The sequence below is a fragment of the Cricetulus griseus genome, chromosome 3 (assembly GCF_003668045.3).
Source record: "Cricetulus griseus strain 17A/GY chromosome 3, alternate assembly CriGri-PICRH-1.0, whole genome shotgun sequence".
In the NCBI taxonomy this organism is placed as follows: domain Eukaryota; kingdom Metazoa; phylum Chordata; class Mammalia; order Rodentia; family Cricetidae; genus Cricetulus; species Cricetulus griseus.
The window spans coordinates 167076855-167093066 of NC_048596.1; the positions used below are offsets into that span (position 1 = coordinate 167076855).

Sequence of the window (16212 nt, forward strand, 5' to 3'; positions counted from 1 at the left end):
TATTTTTCAGTTTTTTCATGTAGATCTTGTTCTTGGTGTTATTTAAAGTATTTCTTATCTTCATTAAGTGAGTCATTGAGCATTCTTGGAATCAGTTTGGTCCTTGGAAGGGCTTGCTCTTGAGGCTTGTCAGGAAGAAGGGAGTGGCATGTATTTGAGGGTTAATTGTCCTGTGGTGAAAGCCTTGTGAGTGTTCTTCTTGGTGTTTTGTGAATCACAAGGTTTTTCTTTTGTGCCTATTTGTAAGTCTAGACCTGTTAGAGCAGCGAGGTGCCACTGGTTCAGGAATAGCTTTAGTTTTAAAAGTTGAAAAGTAGGTTTAATTTTAACTAAAAATTCAAAATATTGTGTTTCATATGATCCTCTTATATTAAAAATTAAAAAGGTTTTGCAAGACATAATTTTTCTTGCCTTGGGAAGGTGTGGCCTATGGTGAGATTGACTGTGTGTAGTTCTTGGGAAGTGACAGTAGTCCCAGCACAGCCTGGTACGGACCTTGCTTTCTTCTGTGTTCCAAGCCTTTGCAAGTTTCCTTGTATTAAACCCTAGGTACCATTATAGCACAGCTAGTTAAGCTGTGACACACATACATGTGCACACACATATATAAACTTTTGTGGGATGTGTTTTTGAATTTTTCCTGTATTCTGTCCAGGCAAATTAGTGCCTGGAGTTCTTAAGTAGGATTGATTTATGTTCTAAAGTATAATTAGGTGGATTCATATAGATTCCATTGTTGGTGTTTATAACTATTAAATGCAACTTTTCCAGACACAAGTAAATGAGAATTATGGCTGCCAAGTGTACTGAGGGCTTGTTATGTGCCAAGCACTGCTCTTAACTGTTTGTATGTGTTGCTTCCTTTATGCCCTGCAGGGAGCTGAGCCCCAGATCATATCTTGATTGGGGAACTTGCCTTGGAACTCAGAGTTTGACTCCTGAGCTCATGCTCTGTTGTCTAGAACACCCTTTCCCTTCACCTGATTTCACTTGCCTGCCATCTGTGGTATTTAATAATGCACATGCTTGATTTTTACTTCTTCATAGCTGCATTGCAGATAAGAAAACCAAGGTTGAAAGGGATTGACTGAGGAATATATACACCTTGGAAGTTACAAAGTTTGTGTCCCAAAATCTACTTGTCCAGTTTCTTTGTACAATGCTGCATTTTTGTTGAGAATGAGGATGGGAATGCAGACTCCTTTTCTTTAGGAATATGGTATATTAAATGTATTACCTTTACTTCCTTTGGTTAGGCTGCTTCCTACCTTTTGAAAGGCATCTTCCTACTCATTCAAACCTTGCTTAAGGACCAGGTCACTTTCCTACTTGCTTCAAAATACACATTGTATTTTGTACAGTAGAGGTTCATTAATTTTAATAAAATTCAATTTTTGTTGACCAGCCTAAAATATCATGTACAATTTAAAGACTATAACAGAGAATGCTGGGTGTAATGGAATATACCTTTAATCCTAGCACTTGGGAGTCTCAGGTAGGAGGATACCTTGGATTTGAGAATTCATAGCAAGTTCCAGGCTAGCCTGCCATACTGTCAAACAAACAAACAAACAAACAACACATACACACACACCAAACAAAACAACCAAACTAGTACCTGAAAATGAAAAACAGGTGACAACTAAGAGTTGTCAGCAGCATCATCTACTGGGGCTAAAGAGAGAGGTGGGACAAAAAATAGACTCCATTTGTGCCATTTGTGTGCATAAGACACACCTGTGCATCATGACTTATAAACCAGTTAAGTTTTTTGGTGATTTCTGTATGACTCTCAAATCATGTCTTTGGCAAGATCCGTGAGCTCAGACCTCTCAGCTTTCCCAGCAAAGTGGAAGTATATGCCTACAGTTTCTGATGTTCAGCCTCAACCCTTTTATGATTATGAGTTGTAGATTGTTTTAAATGTAAGGTGCTGTGTGTCCCTTTCCTTGAGGAGCTGTGGAAGTGGGCCTTAGCCATCCCGGGATGGCTAGAGGGGACCTTTTCTGTGACCCTCCTGTCAGGTAGGGGAGCCAGGCTCCCAGCCCTTTCTGGCTATGTAGCATTTGTGAGTAGCTTGATATATTCGTTACAAGTGTGACAGCCAAGAAGCTTGTGAGCAGAGCAGTATGCTGCAGGGCCCACTGTGTGGGCTCTTTGAGGCACTGCTGCTGGCCAGAGCTGACCCAGTGTGAGACCCTCTGCCTCCAGCCATCATGTTCTCATGTGCTGTGGTGACTGGATTGCATTTGGCACAGACGTATAATGACTTTTTTATTGTTTTATTAATTTAAAAAAAAAGATGATCAGGAGTCAGATATTAGGGTAAAACCTGATAGATTCTCAGAGCGATAGAGAAAATGATCAGTGACCTCACTCTCCCTGATAGAAAAGGAGAGCCTGTCTCCTTTGGGCCCTCCTTATTCCTCTTGTGTATTCATCTATCTCCAAGTCTGCTAGAAAACTCTAAGGTCCACTCCTCTCACCTGAATGTGGACCCTGCCCTCTAAACCAAGGCACAAACAAATCTCCTGCAACACTGAGGAACCTGCAGAGCTGGTTTTCCCTCCTTACCCCAAAATGTTTGTCTGTGATTGTTGCCTACAAATTTGTCATTGCACAAGAACAGGAGGGTGTCTTTCCTAAAACAAGCCCTGAAGCGTAAGTTGGTTTTGTAGCAGTGTCCATGTTAAGAATCAATAGGTGATGTGTTTAAATTGGTGGTAAGATAGTACGGTCAATAGGTGATTTACAGTGTTGAAATCAACAGAAGCAGAATGTAGAATGTTTTGAATTCCTGCAGAGCAAGGCCATTGCTGTTCTGCTTGATCCATAGTAGGAGCGTTCTTGAAGAATTTTATCCTTTGTTAATACAGCTTTTAGATGTCTTACACATGTCTGGTGTTCTGCTCCTTACCTGAACTGTTTATTTTCACAATAATTTACTTAAAGCATTAATTACAAACAATTGCATCTTCTGTTGATGCTTGTTAGCCTATGAGGCAGATCTCTTAATCTTCAGCCTGTCTTAGATGAAGGATGGAATTCCTCTTGGAAACATATACCTTATACATGGATTAGCTTAAATGATAGACTCTCATGGAGAGATTTTTAAGTTGGTATTTTTAAGGTGGAACTCCTGAATTATTGAGTGTTTAATTTTTTGGTGGCATTTATAAATATTGTAGTGCTTTGTGTTTATAAAAAGTTCTAAGACCCAGTAAAAGGATCACAGAGGACTGCATACTTTCCTGAGCTTCAAATAAAATTAAAGTGCAGGGTTTTGGTAAAGGTAGTGATAGTATGAGAATGTATATTCATGGAAGTATCGTTAGTTCTTTTTATAACTGTAGTAGTGGCTACTGCTGAAAGCAAATAAAGCCTTGTCCGATTAGTAAATTAAATGATTTTCGCTATGCTACTATCACAGGTCTTTCCTAGTGATCACTGATCACACCTTAATTAGGAAGTCATTTAGCATTATGGGTAAGAAAATACCATCAGAATGGAAGACTGATTAGATAGAAGAATCATGTGTGAATGGAACATGCTGTATTGTTTCTTGTATGTGTAGTAGTTAGATTTCCATTCCCTTTGTGCTATTTATTTTGGATTATAATGCAGAAGGTCTAGAAATTTTGGATTAAAAGGAGGTGTTTTCTATGAACTGCTCTGGTTATGGTAGGTTTGTGAGTGATGGCTGCTTTCCTGGGGTGGAGGGAGGTAATACTCTGGGCTCTCATATCTGGTTGAGTGAGTGGTGCACTGTGTAAAGTCAGTGACTTCTGGAGTTGCAGGGAATAAAACAGTTTGTGTCTGCTAAACCATACTCTCTTGGGGAGGCCCACACTGGTGCAGAGCAATGACACACCTTCCTGTTCTTACAGTGTTTCATTGCTGCCTAACAATGGCCCTGGTGATGCACTTTAAAATTTCCACTTTCATTTGAAAATTACTTCTTTCTGCTATTTTTTCTTCCAGATAATTAATATGCACATCTCTGTGTGTGTGTACGAGTGCCCCTATATGTGCATATGCACATTATACTCATATATGCTATGTATATGCCTGAATATAAGGTGAAGAATTGTAAAATCTCATGTTACAATTGCCTGTCCTAATAGTCAGTGCTATCTGAAGAAGAATTGATTTCCTGAAACAGCCTTAGACAATGCTGGATGGATGCTTCCTAAAATTGGATAAGAAAGCAAAGAGGCTTGCCATAAATTTGTGGTGATGTTTTAGAGATGAGAGTTTAGTTTTTAAAAGGCACTATGTGGGGCTCGAGTGAAGACAGAGTTTCTGTCCCATCTGGTTCCACTGCCCTTCAGTCCCAAATAAACACAAAGAGGCTTATATTAATTATAAACTGTTTGGCTGATGGCTAAGGCCTCTTATTGGCTAGCTCTCTCATAATTATTAGCCCATTTCTATTAAACTATGTATTGCCACCAGGCTGTGCCTTATCCATAATGCTTTGGCATGTTACTCCTTGGTGGTTACATGGAGTCTCCCTTGTGACTCTCTCTCTGCCTTTCTCTTCCCAGCATTTTCCTCATCTGGTAGCCCTGCATATACTTCCTGCCTGGCTACTGGTCAATCAGCATTTTATTAAACCAATAAGAGAAACATATTCACAGCATAGAAGGACATCCCTTTTCTCTCTAAATAAAAAGAAAGATTTTAACTTTAACATAGTAAGTGTGTGTGTGTGTGTGTGTGTGTGTGTGTGTGTGTGTGTGTGTATGTATGTGTGTGTGTGTGTGTATGTGTGTGTGTGTGTGTGTGTGTGTGTGTGTATACATACATATGTATCAAAGCAATTATCAAGCAAGAACTCTAATTAACAATATTTAGTCCCTTAACATTTGGCAAAGTGTGGCTGGGCGTTGGTGGTGCATGCCTTTAATCCCAGCACTCGGGAGGCAGAGGCAGGCAGATTTCTGTGAATTTGAGGCCAGCCTGGTTTCCAGAGCGAGTGCCAGGATAGGCTCCAAAGCTACACAGAGAAACCCTGTCTTGAAAAACAAAACAAAAAAAAAAAATTGGCAAAATGTAAAGAAAATAGTCTATCATTTATCCTATCTTTGTGAGTCTAAACTTTTATATGTAATTTATCTTTAGTCGTAACTAAGGGAAACCATACCATATCTATCAGTCTTCAACTCCATCAAAGATCCCTGAAGGATAATATATAAACTCTAGAGTTGGCAGAGACATCTTGCTGCCTGGAGCAAGCCACAGCCATACCTTAACTCCTTAGGGTCTCAGCAGATAAGAGAGTGAGTTCCTGTTTCTGCCCAGCTACCTCACTTCCTGTCTGTCTGTACAGACCTCCAGATCTCTATAGTTAGCTACTGGCAAGCTCCATTTTCTGAAGGCTTTATTTGTACAAGCAAGACATCACCACACTGGAGAGATGGTTCTACAGTTATGAGTGCATGTTGTTTTTCTAGAGGACACAGGTTTTGTTTCCAGCACCCTTGAGGCAGCTTATAGTCATCTGCAACTCTGGTTCCTGGAGGTCAGAAACCCTCTTCTGACCTTTACAGGCACCAGACAAGCATGTGATGAACATACGTACATACATGCAGGCAAAACACTTACATACACAAAATGAAGTAATCTAAAAGAAGAGCACTACTATAAGTCGACCATTCAGATAAGTGTTTACAGGAAGGGTAAGCATCCTGGCTCCCCCAGTGTTCTCAGAGGAGATGGTTCTGCTTTATTTGCTATCCCAGGATTGGTATCACAGAGAGCTTAAGTGTATCAGGTTATATGTACAGCAAGATTTATTCTGGAGGACTGTGTGGACTGATTCATAGGTCTCTTAGGTCATGAGAAAGACCCTGATGGCAAAGATGTAGGAGGGAAGAATGAAATTGTCTCATAAAATGTGACAGCAAGCAGACTTATTTTTGAAGGAATGCTTCATACATCTTACAACTTAAAGTGTATATGACTTAGTTGATACATTTTATAACTGGCCCTTAATTTAGAACTTTAAAGGTTTGCACATTCAAGTTCATTAAGATTTTTGTGTGTGTTTTATTGGAAAATAATATATTATTTTGAAGTCCTATGTTTGAAGTCACTTTACATTCAGTAATATGTAATTCTTATTTTTAACCAGAAACTGAGGCTCCTCGAGGAGCTTGAAGACACCTGGCTTCCTTACCTGACCCCCAAAGATGATGAGTTCTATCAACAGGTAAGATGTTTTAGTATTTTTATCAATTTGTAGCCTCATTATTTGATCAGTGAAATTGCTAGGTACACTGAGAGGCCTGATCCCAGGCAGTGCTGAGCCTGCAGAGCACTTGCCTTCCCTCACAGTCTGCTTTCTCTGTGGACTCTGTCTAGGTACAGCGTGTCATTTTCACGTCCCAGTATCCATGGTCCCTCCTACATCTGCTCACGCTGGCTTTTTGTTTGTTTGTTTGTTTGTTTTTGTCTTGCATAGAATATAATATAATCTTGTGCTCTCATCCTGTTACTGTGGGGCTCCTTTGTGAAGCTTTTGCCACATTATCATACTACTGTGTTCGGCTGCACCTTGTGTGCTGTACTGCCTGCCTATCCCATTCAATAGTGAGCGGTATTGGGATTCTGCATCTTTCACTAAGAATTCTTCAGCACTCTTCCCTTATATATGACAAAAAAAATCAAACTCACTCAAATAGGATTGGGGAAAGGGATTTATTGGCATCACTCAGAAATCTAAAAGCATGTTGCTGTACCCAGCCTCTCAAAAACTGTCCCTGGCCATTCTTTTTCTAGGTTTATGGGTTTGACATTTCTGTGTGTGAGTTCACACTGAGTTGCCTTTAATCTGATATCCTGGGAGGACTTGGTCAGCTCAAGGGATATGTGGTCTTCAGTGTCCGAGATTGTAGAAAGGTTTAATGGGTTCTTTTCCTCTGGTTCCACCAGATTCTCCAGGCAGTGACTGAGTTAGCCTGATTAGGGTTACCATGTTTGCCTGGCCTAGTTCATGGACCTCCCTGAACTAGGTTCAGTGGGAGCAATCCAACTCAAGCCATATGGCTGAGTGTGTGGGGGTTAAGATGAATGATGTTGCCAAGAAAAACTTGATTTCTTGTTCTAAATAAGAGAGAGGTGTGCTAGACAAGCAAAATATGGTGAAATTTCACCTGTTTTTTAATAGAACCATGTCACCCTTGGAAGCGCCTGCTTGTCCATAGTAACCTCTACAATTAAGGAAGGGGGGTAGAAGGCATTCTGCCACCTGGAATCCAGTTTCTAGGTCACTCTCATTTCTTTTTTTTTTTTTTCAGATTTGTTTTATTTGAATTAGAAACAAGATTGTTTTATATGACAATCCAGTTCCCTTCTCCCTCCCGTCCTCCCCTACCACCCCCCCCCAACTAAAACCCTACCTATCACATATCCTTTCTGCTCCCCCTGGATGGTGAGGCCTTAGAGTGTCATCAGAGTCTATCGTATCCTTTGGGATAGGGCCTAGGCCCACCGCTGTGTGTCTTGGCTCAGGGAGTATTCCTCTATGTGGAATGGGCTCCCAAAGTCCACACCTATGCTAGGGATAAGTACTTAACTACTACAGGAGGTCCTGTAGATTTCCGAGGTTTCCTCAATGGTCACTCTCATTTCTAAGAGCTCATCTTAGGCTTTTCACTGCCTTTTGCTTATCAGCACTCTGGGCTCTATGGTTTTCTTCTCTGCCCTGTCTGCCCTTAAAATCATGCCAGCCCCTTGCTTCACATCCACAGTGAACTGTCATTGACATGTCCCCCTTACTCCTTTGTGATTTACCCCTGCTGGATGTTTGCACCACCTCAGAGTAGCACTGCAGCTTCAAATGTTGAGTCTTCTCCCTCCATCTTCTGTCATCGTGTTCCCTGCTTTCAGAACACCTGTGTGCTAGAGGCTGTTAACAGTTCCTGGGCCATTCCATAGAAGTTTCCTGACACCTCTTGAGCCCAGAGGCTTGTCTCTGCACCCACTGTTCTTTATTTCTATCTTCCCACCCATTTTTAGTAGTGTTAGTTAATTTTGCTTTTGTTTTTGTTTTGGTGTAATGCTTGGGGTTTGAGTGCAGAGCCTTACACATGCCAGACAAGTGTTGTATCAATGAACCATAGCCCCAGCCAGCCCTGAGATGATTTTGTTTTTAAATATCCTTCTTTCTCTAATCTTCTACACTGTTTTCAGCCCCTGGAACCCATCATTTGCTTAGTTTGCCCGAGTGAATGAATGAATGAATGATGAATATACTAGCTCTTATTTATTTTTGAGACCGAGTCTTACTGTATAGCTCAGGCTGTTTTTAAAACCGAGTATTTATTCATGTGTATGCATATGCATCTATATACATGTGTACAGAGGCCATGGAGACCAGAGGAGGGAGGATCAGAGTTACAGGTCATTGTGAGCTGCCCAGTGTAGGAACTAGCTCCTCTGAATGAGCTCAATGTGCTAATGACAACTGAGCCATCTTCCCAGCCCATTTCCCTCAGGCTGGTTTTGAATTCACACCCTTCTGACTCAGCCTCCTTAGGGACAATTACAGACCTGGGTCTTGATGCCTTGTTACTTTAAAAGTCAGTTATATAATGAATCTAGTGTGGTTTGCATTTTGATTTTGCCTGCATACACACTCCTCAGGAGGTGGCATCTTGAAATAGAGTATTGATTAGAGAAAGATCATAGCCAGTAGTGATAGGTTGCTCTCGTTTTAGCTTATCTAGTTAGTCATATTATCCACAGCAAACATGTATTTATTTTGTGATATAGAAAAAGTAGTTTGAAAAGCCCCTTTAAAGCAAGCAAAAGCATCTTTTGTTTTGTTTTGTTTTGTTTTGTTTTTCAAGACAGGGTTTCTCTGTGTCTAGTGAAGAGCAAAGGGGTTCAGATCAGGCTGGTGAAACCTACATAAACAGCTGACCTGAACATCAGGGAACTCTTGCTTCCCAGACTGATAGCTGGGATACCAGCATGGGACTGATCCAGACCCCAGAAACATGGGTTTCAGTGAGGAAACCTTGGAAATCTACAGGACCTCCTGTAGAAGTTCAGTACTTATCCCTAGCATAGGTGTGGACTTTGGGAACCCATTCCATATAGAGGAATACTCCCTGAGCCAAGACACACGGGGGTGGGCCTAGGCCCCACCCCAAAGGATATGATAGATTCTGATGACACCCTATGGAAGGCCTCACTATCCAGGGGGAGCAGAAAGGATATGTGATAGGTAGGGTTTTAGTTGGGGGACGTGGTAGGGAAGGACAGGAGGGAGAAGGGAACTGGGATTGTCATGTAAAATAATCTTGTTTCTAATTCAAATTAAAAAATCTGAAAGAAAAAAAAATAAAGCAAGCAAAAACAGTCAGCTCTCTCAGTGTAGCTTCCAGTCACTTCCACTTTCGTGCTGTGCAAGAACAACATGAAGAACTAAGTGGGGAAGTTTATAGCCCACTGTGCTCTGCCCAGCCACACACCAGGGACAGGGGAAAAAACCAGGTGCAAACAGACAATGCCTCCAGGCTCCTTAATTTCTTAGAACCCACCCAAAAGTCAGTTATCATTATCTAATCTATATCTGCTAATAAGCCCCAGTGCTTCTGTAAAACGCTGCTTTTACTGGCTGCTTTGTGGTAACATACTACAGAACCAGCAAATCGGGGTGGTTGAACTGGCAGGAAAAAGTTGGCCCAGGAGTTCAGAGCTGGACCTTCAGCAAATAGAATGTGATAATACCAGAAGCAAAACAGCAACAAAAACAAACGGAGCAAACTTATTCTCTTAAGAGATAAACTCAAAGTGCCTGTAATTATTAGCACCTGTTAATTCTATGAATTGGTGGTCTGCGGTGGTATTCCATATAGTGCCCATGGCGACCCTCTGCTCTTGAGGCTGCTTTTCTTCTCCTCCAACATCCTTCCCAATCTTCACTGCCTCTTAACTTCTTTCTGTCCCTGCTCCACGTTCTCTTTTCTCATCTCTACAGACTTGTGTTTGGTTCTGTTATATAGAATTCCTCTTTTTATGGTTATGTAGTATTCCATTGTGTATATATATACAATGTGTTTTCTTTACCCATTTACTGTAACTGAAAATATTTATAAATGACAGGAATGAATGGTTCAGGTCTGACACTGGGTTCCTTCTGCAGAATTGTGGTATAATTTTGGTGTCATGCACCTACCATGTGGGCATGTTGGTTGTCTCTTAGCCTGTGCCAGGCACTGTACTGTTTGTGAATGCTCTCATATTTAGTTGCCACACCAGCCTCGTTCATTTCTCCAGGAGTCAGCAACGATCTCCCTCAAGTGTAAGGTACCCAGGGTAGGTCTTATCACCACTGTTTCAAACATCAGGAGAGAGTAAGCTCCTTTCTGGGCATCAGAACTAAAGGCTAGGCTCAAATGGATATACTCTGAGGCTGGCTCCTTCTCCCTGTGCCATGTTCCAGTTCAAAACACCTGGGGAAATGAAGGGGGGGGGGCAGTGTCAACAGCCAGAAGCTGAATAGCAAAGGGAACATCAGTTAGCTTGCCTCAGGACACCAGGAAATGAGCAGTGACTCAGTCAGAAGACAAACTCTGTTCCCCATTTCCCAGAGTGCTCCCTGGGATGTATTGCAGATCCCAGGCTCTCTTATGGTGCCCTTCCTTTCCTTATGTGCCAGGCAGCACCTGTGCTGTCCTGAGAGCATAGCACAAATTAGCTTATTTAAATACCACCGTAGTCCCCCATGGTAGCTGTTATAAAGCTCACTTTTGAGTGTAGGAAGCTGAGGTACAGAGAGGGTTAAAGCCTTTTTGAGATTTACAAGCATGTAGTCTAAAGACCAGGGCTTCTGCTACCCGGCTCTCATGGTGAGCTCTGGGCTACACCTGTGACCGCCCCACCCCTAGTCTTGAATTTGTACTAGAATGTTCTCCCTGAAAGTCTTCCTGGTACCCCACCTCAGTGGGATCCATGTCAGTTGACTGCATACTCTAACCTTCCTACCATGGCCCTGTAATGCTTTAGGAATTAAAACTGTGAAAAAGGTCCCTGTTTTCCTTGCGCTTCCTTGCGGGATGGATAGTGTGGGAGTTATGAAAAAGAGCCATGTGACAAGAAGTTCAAGTCCTAGGTCTAAGGAACAGCGAGGGCTCTGAGATGTGTTTGAAATGTGTGAGAGAGCCTGTCACAGGAAGTGACTTACATTTTATTAAGGATCCGTGCTCTTCAGCACTAGCTCTTCCTCCTCCTCCTCCTCCTCCTCCTCCTCCTCCTCCTCCTCCTCCTCCTCTTCTTCTTCCCCTCTCCCTCCTCCTCCTCTTCCTTCTTCTTCTTCTTCTTCTTCTTCTTCTTCTTCTTCGTCGTCGTCGTCGTCGTCGTCGTCGTCGTCGTCGTCCCCTTATGCTGTTCTTCAGGCTAGGGATCTTACTATCTTCAACTGCTACCCATTGCTTCTGTCCCCTGGTCAGCCATTAGGTCCTGGCAATTTTACTTCCCCAGGATGTCTCTGATTCCTACCTTTGCCAGCATAGTTGAAGCCCATTGGTACCATTTCGGTATTTTCCTGATAGGTGCCCTCCACTACCATCAGAACCATGCTTTTTAGAAGTGTGTTCAGTATGTACCTCTTTGCTTTGTTCATTTTGTTGAGTCTCTTGTTTCCAAGGTAAAGTTCAAGCTTGGCGTGTCCACTTACCATGTACAAGGCCACTGACAATTAGACCCAGACTACCTCTGTGTCCAGTTTCTTACCCATCACCTAATATGGATCTGGCAGGCAGCCGAATGGTTGGAGAGCACCTTGCTGAAATCCATCCCTGCCCTGCCTCTCCTTCCTGCATTGTGCCTGCCAGCACCCTCCTCCCTGATACTGTCTGGAAGCCATCTATTCCCCCTAAGAAACGTGTTCTTCGTAATACTGCACACTCTATTCATGTCCTGGAAGCCCCACTTGTAAAGAATCATCTTGACTGCTTCCTGCCTCTTCTGCTTCCCCTAGGCCAAAACTGCCTTCATCCCTGGTGTAGTTGCCTCCCAGCTTCTCCCTCTTCCTCGGCCTCAACATAACATCTGGGGAAATCTTATGTTTTTTTATTCATTTAATTTATTTTGCCTGTGTGTGCACATGTGTGGTGGCATGGTGCACATGTGGAAGCCAGAGAACAATTTGAGGGAGTCAGTTCTCTCCTTCCACCGTGTGGGTCATCAGGATTGGCAGCAAGTGCCTTTACCCACTGAACCAACTCACCACCCAGCCACCCTGTCCCGGTGCTTTCTTTTAATTAGCCTTCTTGCTGAGAGTCGCTTGGTAGCTTCCCAGAATATTCTGAGTTGAAGCCTAGAAGCCTGGCACTAGACATTGACATATAAAGTACCATGTTCTCCAGCTCCTCACTGTTCCCTCACTGAATTCCTGCTCTCCTGGCTCCTCACCCCATATCCTCTTCTTACAGAGGCATTCTTCCTCTTCCTCTTCCTCTTCCTGGAATGAGTCAAGTACACTCCTGCCCCAAAACTTTTGTGCTGTGATCCCTTCACCTGGAGCTCTCCCACTCAGGTCTTTGCAGGCTGTCATCCTCATTCTTTCATTCTTCCGTCCTCGGGTCACTTTGCTAGAGAGATGTGAGACGGTCACACTTATTACAGCAACCCAGTTCCTCTAAAGCACTCATTGCCATCTTACTCTGTTTATTCATTTGTATCTGTCTCTCCTTGCCAGAATATAAGCTTGAAGAGAGTGGGATGTTTTGTTCTCTTGTATTCCTGGAACTTAGTACTTTGTAGATGGTGTGTGCTTGCCTGGTCTTTAAGCCCCCAAGTGAGGGTTTAACAAGCTTTCCTCCCGCACTGTCCTCTCCTCCTCTAGCAGTGTACTTGTACTTCTGCCCTGGGTCTAATGTCTTATTTCATTGCTTTCCATTCTGTCTGTGCGGTTAAAAATAGGAGATATTATCAGGAGGACCTAGCTGACTTTTATCAGCACATTTATGGACTTTATCCAGTGTCTGGTGCATAACAAGTGCTGGTTGGATGTTAACATGAACATGCAGAGTAGCCTGAGCTGTTGAGTGAACAAATGCATGAACCAACTCTGTGTCACTAGCAGATCTCTGGTTTCACCAATCTGGCTGTGACAGCTATAGCAGGTTCTACATAGGTCTTCAGAAGTGTGCTTCCTCTGGGTCCCGCTTGGCATCCAACAGCTGGAGACTGGCCAACTGAGTGTGTAGCCTTTTAGTGTTGGGATTGTTGCCAAGTTGCAAGTATTTTCAATAAAAATGATGTAGAAAATATTATGAAGGACAGCATGCAGAATGCTCCAGAGTGCAAAGCATGAAGTGTTAGAGCAAAGAATGAGACAGCAGGTTATAGATGGATTCTCTTTAGACTGGGCCACTGACATTGTCAGGTGGAGGCATGTCCCAGGCTCCTTACAGGTAGTAAATTCTGTTCTCCTAATTGAAGATAGAGTTATATTGGGCCTCATTTGGATTTGCTTCCTGTAAATGAGTATCTCACTCATTCAGCGCCATGCCTGTCTTCTCTGAATGATGAAATCATTTCAGACCATCCCTTGGTAGAAGAGGAAAATATAGAATTTGTATGTAGTTCATTAGAATTGGCAAAGCCAAAGCCTCACCTCTGAAGACCTGGTGTTGCAGATCTCCTGAGCCATTGGATAGGGCCTGCATGTTGGCACATTATGGCTACCATACCATTCCAAATACTAAACTAAACATCATCTTTTATGCCCTAGAAGTATTCGCAAATTTCAAGAAATATAGTGTGCAACCAAACCAGTGATAATATGATTTCGTGATTGTACACTCCCTAGAAAAACAGGATTAGTAAAAAAAATTACACTAACATATTTGAAAGTCTGCCAACAGCTGTTCCAAATTACTGTGTGCTATCTGATGTTCCTCATATACCTGTCTAAACGGAAAGTGAACTTGCTCGCCTGACAGGATGAACTCAGATTATTTAATGTTGTCTCTTCTCCAAAGTTACTTGCTGTTCTTTCTAAGACAATTCATAACTAATGTCCGTAGCTGTTCTGTGCGTCAGGTACTAGATTAACTACTGTCTAAATAGTAGACGAGGACAGGGGACACATCGGGAAGGCATTTTCTCCCATTCATCTTTGAGACTGCGTCAGAATTAGCCTACTATCATTAATTGTTCTCATCATAAAAAAGTAATCCTTGGTGTAACAGACACACCAAATTTAAATAAGGTAGAAATTTTGGTGAGGATGGTTGACGATTCTGTATCATTTTATCATTACATCAAGAATAATTTTCTGGCAAATTTAAGTCTTACTATGAAAAATATATTAAAATAATCTTTTCCTTGATTTTTTTATTCAAAATAGTTTACATCTATTTTAGAAAATAAATGTTAAAGGCTGAAAATTAAAATATACAAAGTGCATACCCAGAAGCTAGTGCTTTCAACTTCTAACCCCATTTTTCTCCAGTTTGTTTTTTAGTATTTATGTCTTTTCAAAATTTTTTTAAAAAAAATAATAACCTCAAAGCTCTGCAAGCTTTATTTCTCAATTTTTTTATTTTTTTAAAGACTATATTACATTGTTTTCCCTTCTCTTTTCTCCCTGCAAATCCTCCAGCGCACCACCTACCTTTGCTCTCTTTTAAATGTATGGCCGCTTTTTAATTGTTACTGTGTGTGTATGTGTAATGTGTATAACACACATGTGTCATATACATAATATATATTATTACACATATTTCTGAAATCATAGTGGCCTCTTATTAAAAAATTTTTTAATCCTATTTTTATTATATAGGTTATAAATATTTTTCAATTAGAGCTTGATTATTAATTGTATGCTTCATTTGTACAAACATTTTGAAAACATTCTTCCAAATCCACTAATCCTTTAAAAATGTCTTTGATACACTCTATCTGTAATATGAATACAACAAAATAGATCTTGCATAAGTAAATGATCGGTTGTTAGTTGTATAAACATAATGATAATTATAGAAGTTTATTTTCCCATCCTTCCTTCCCCTTCTTTCTCTTCTCCTTGTTTTGAGACAAGATATGGTTCCATGATGTTCTCTGCTTACAAGATTGTATTGCTTACAGGATTGTCTTCCCGGGCTGTGTTGATAAAAAGTGTGGTATTGCTGTCTCCATTTTGCAGTTGGGATAAATGAAGTAGAGACACTAAGTTCTGGGTGGGTCTCTGACAGTGTACAACAGTGTGCCACATGCAATATGCCACATGCTCCTGCCCTTTCCTGTTACATCTATGATCATACACAGCAGTACGCCACATGCTCCTGCCCTTTCCCGTTACATCTATGATCATACACAGCAGTACACCACATGTACTTCCATGTTACATCCATGATCATACATAGAACGCCACTTGTATGTTCATATTGCATCCATGATCTAATAGCACATAGGCTTCTGAGAGCAGCACAGGCAGACTCTCCTTATTTAGTGAATTCTTTTTCTCACATTCAGATTTGATGAATTTGTTTTTCTTTTGTATACTTCCTATGCAGGATTGCCCCCTCTCAGTGCTGTAAATGAGCCAGAATGCACTAGATTATGCTATAGTAGCAAACAGCTTGTTGCCTGAGGACCTGAGGTTGGATCCCTAGTACCCCTGTAGAAAGCCAGGAGCCATTGCACAACTGTCATCCTAATTCTGGGGAGGTGGAGACAAGTCCATCCCTCTAGCTCACTGGCCAGCCAGCTTAGCCAATCAGTGAGAGATCCTGTCATTGAGTGATTAAGGAAGATACCTGACCTTGATCTCTGGCTTATGCACACAGTTGCACACAGTTGCACATGTATCTGCTGTACACATGCACATACCCACAGGAATGAGCATGTTAACTCTCCATGCATGAAGGCCTGAACAGTACAGTGGTCTTAGGATATTGAGTAGGTTGCTATCCCTAGGCTTTTCCTTGAGGACTCATCCTGAAACTGAGGAAACAAGTCAGATTAAACTTTATAGGGGCAAGCGTAAATCCTGAGCCAGGAAAGCCAATCCAACCCTGAGCAGCATCAGTGTGTGTTTCTTTATTAGGATGCGATCTGTCTGAATAGCCCATTCCCATGACACCAGTTGAACTGCCTTTTGCAGACTATTCTGGGCACTAGTATTATAGTCATGAATCAAATTGTCATGGCTCGTGTGTTTATAGAACTCAGTGTATTTGCTTCCAGAGA

At 41.7% G+C, this 16212-nt stretch overlaps 1 protein-coding gene across 6 annotated transcripts in view; it reads left to right on the forward strand.

Moving 5' to 3' along the window:
- Fto (FTO alpha-ketoglutarate dependent dioxygenase) overlaps window positions 1-16212 on the forward strand; it is a 359300-nt gene that overhangs the window by 86617 nt on the left and 256471 nt on the right. For all 6 annotated transcript variants that reach the window (XM_027405587.2, XM_027405589.2, XM_027405588.2 and 3 more), the window contains one exon: window positions 6137-6214. In XM_027405587.2, the coding sequence (XP_027261388.2) occupies window positions 6137-6214 (78 nt within the window). The remainder of the gene's footprint in view (window positions 1-6136; window positions 6215-16212) is intronic.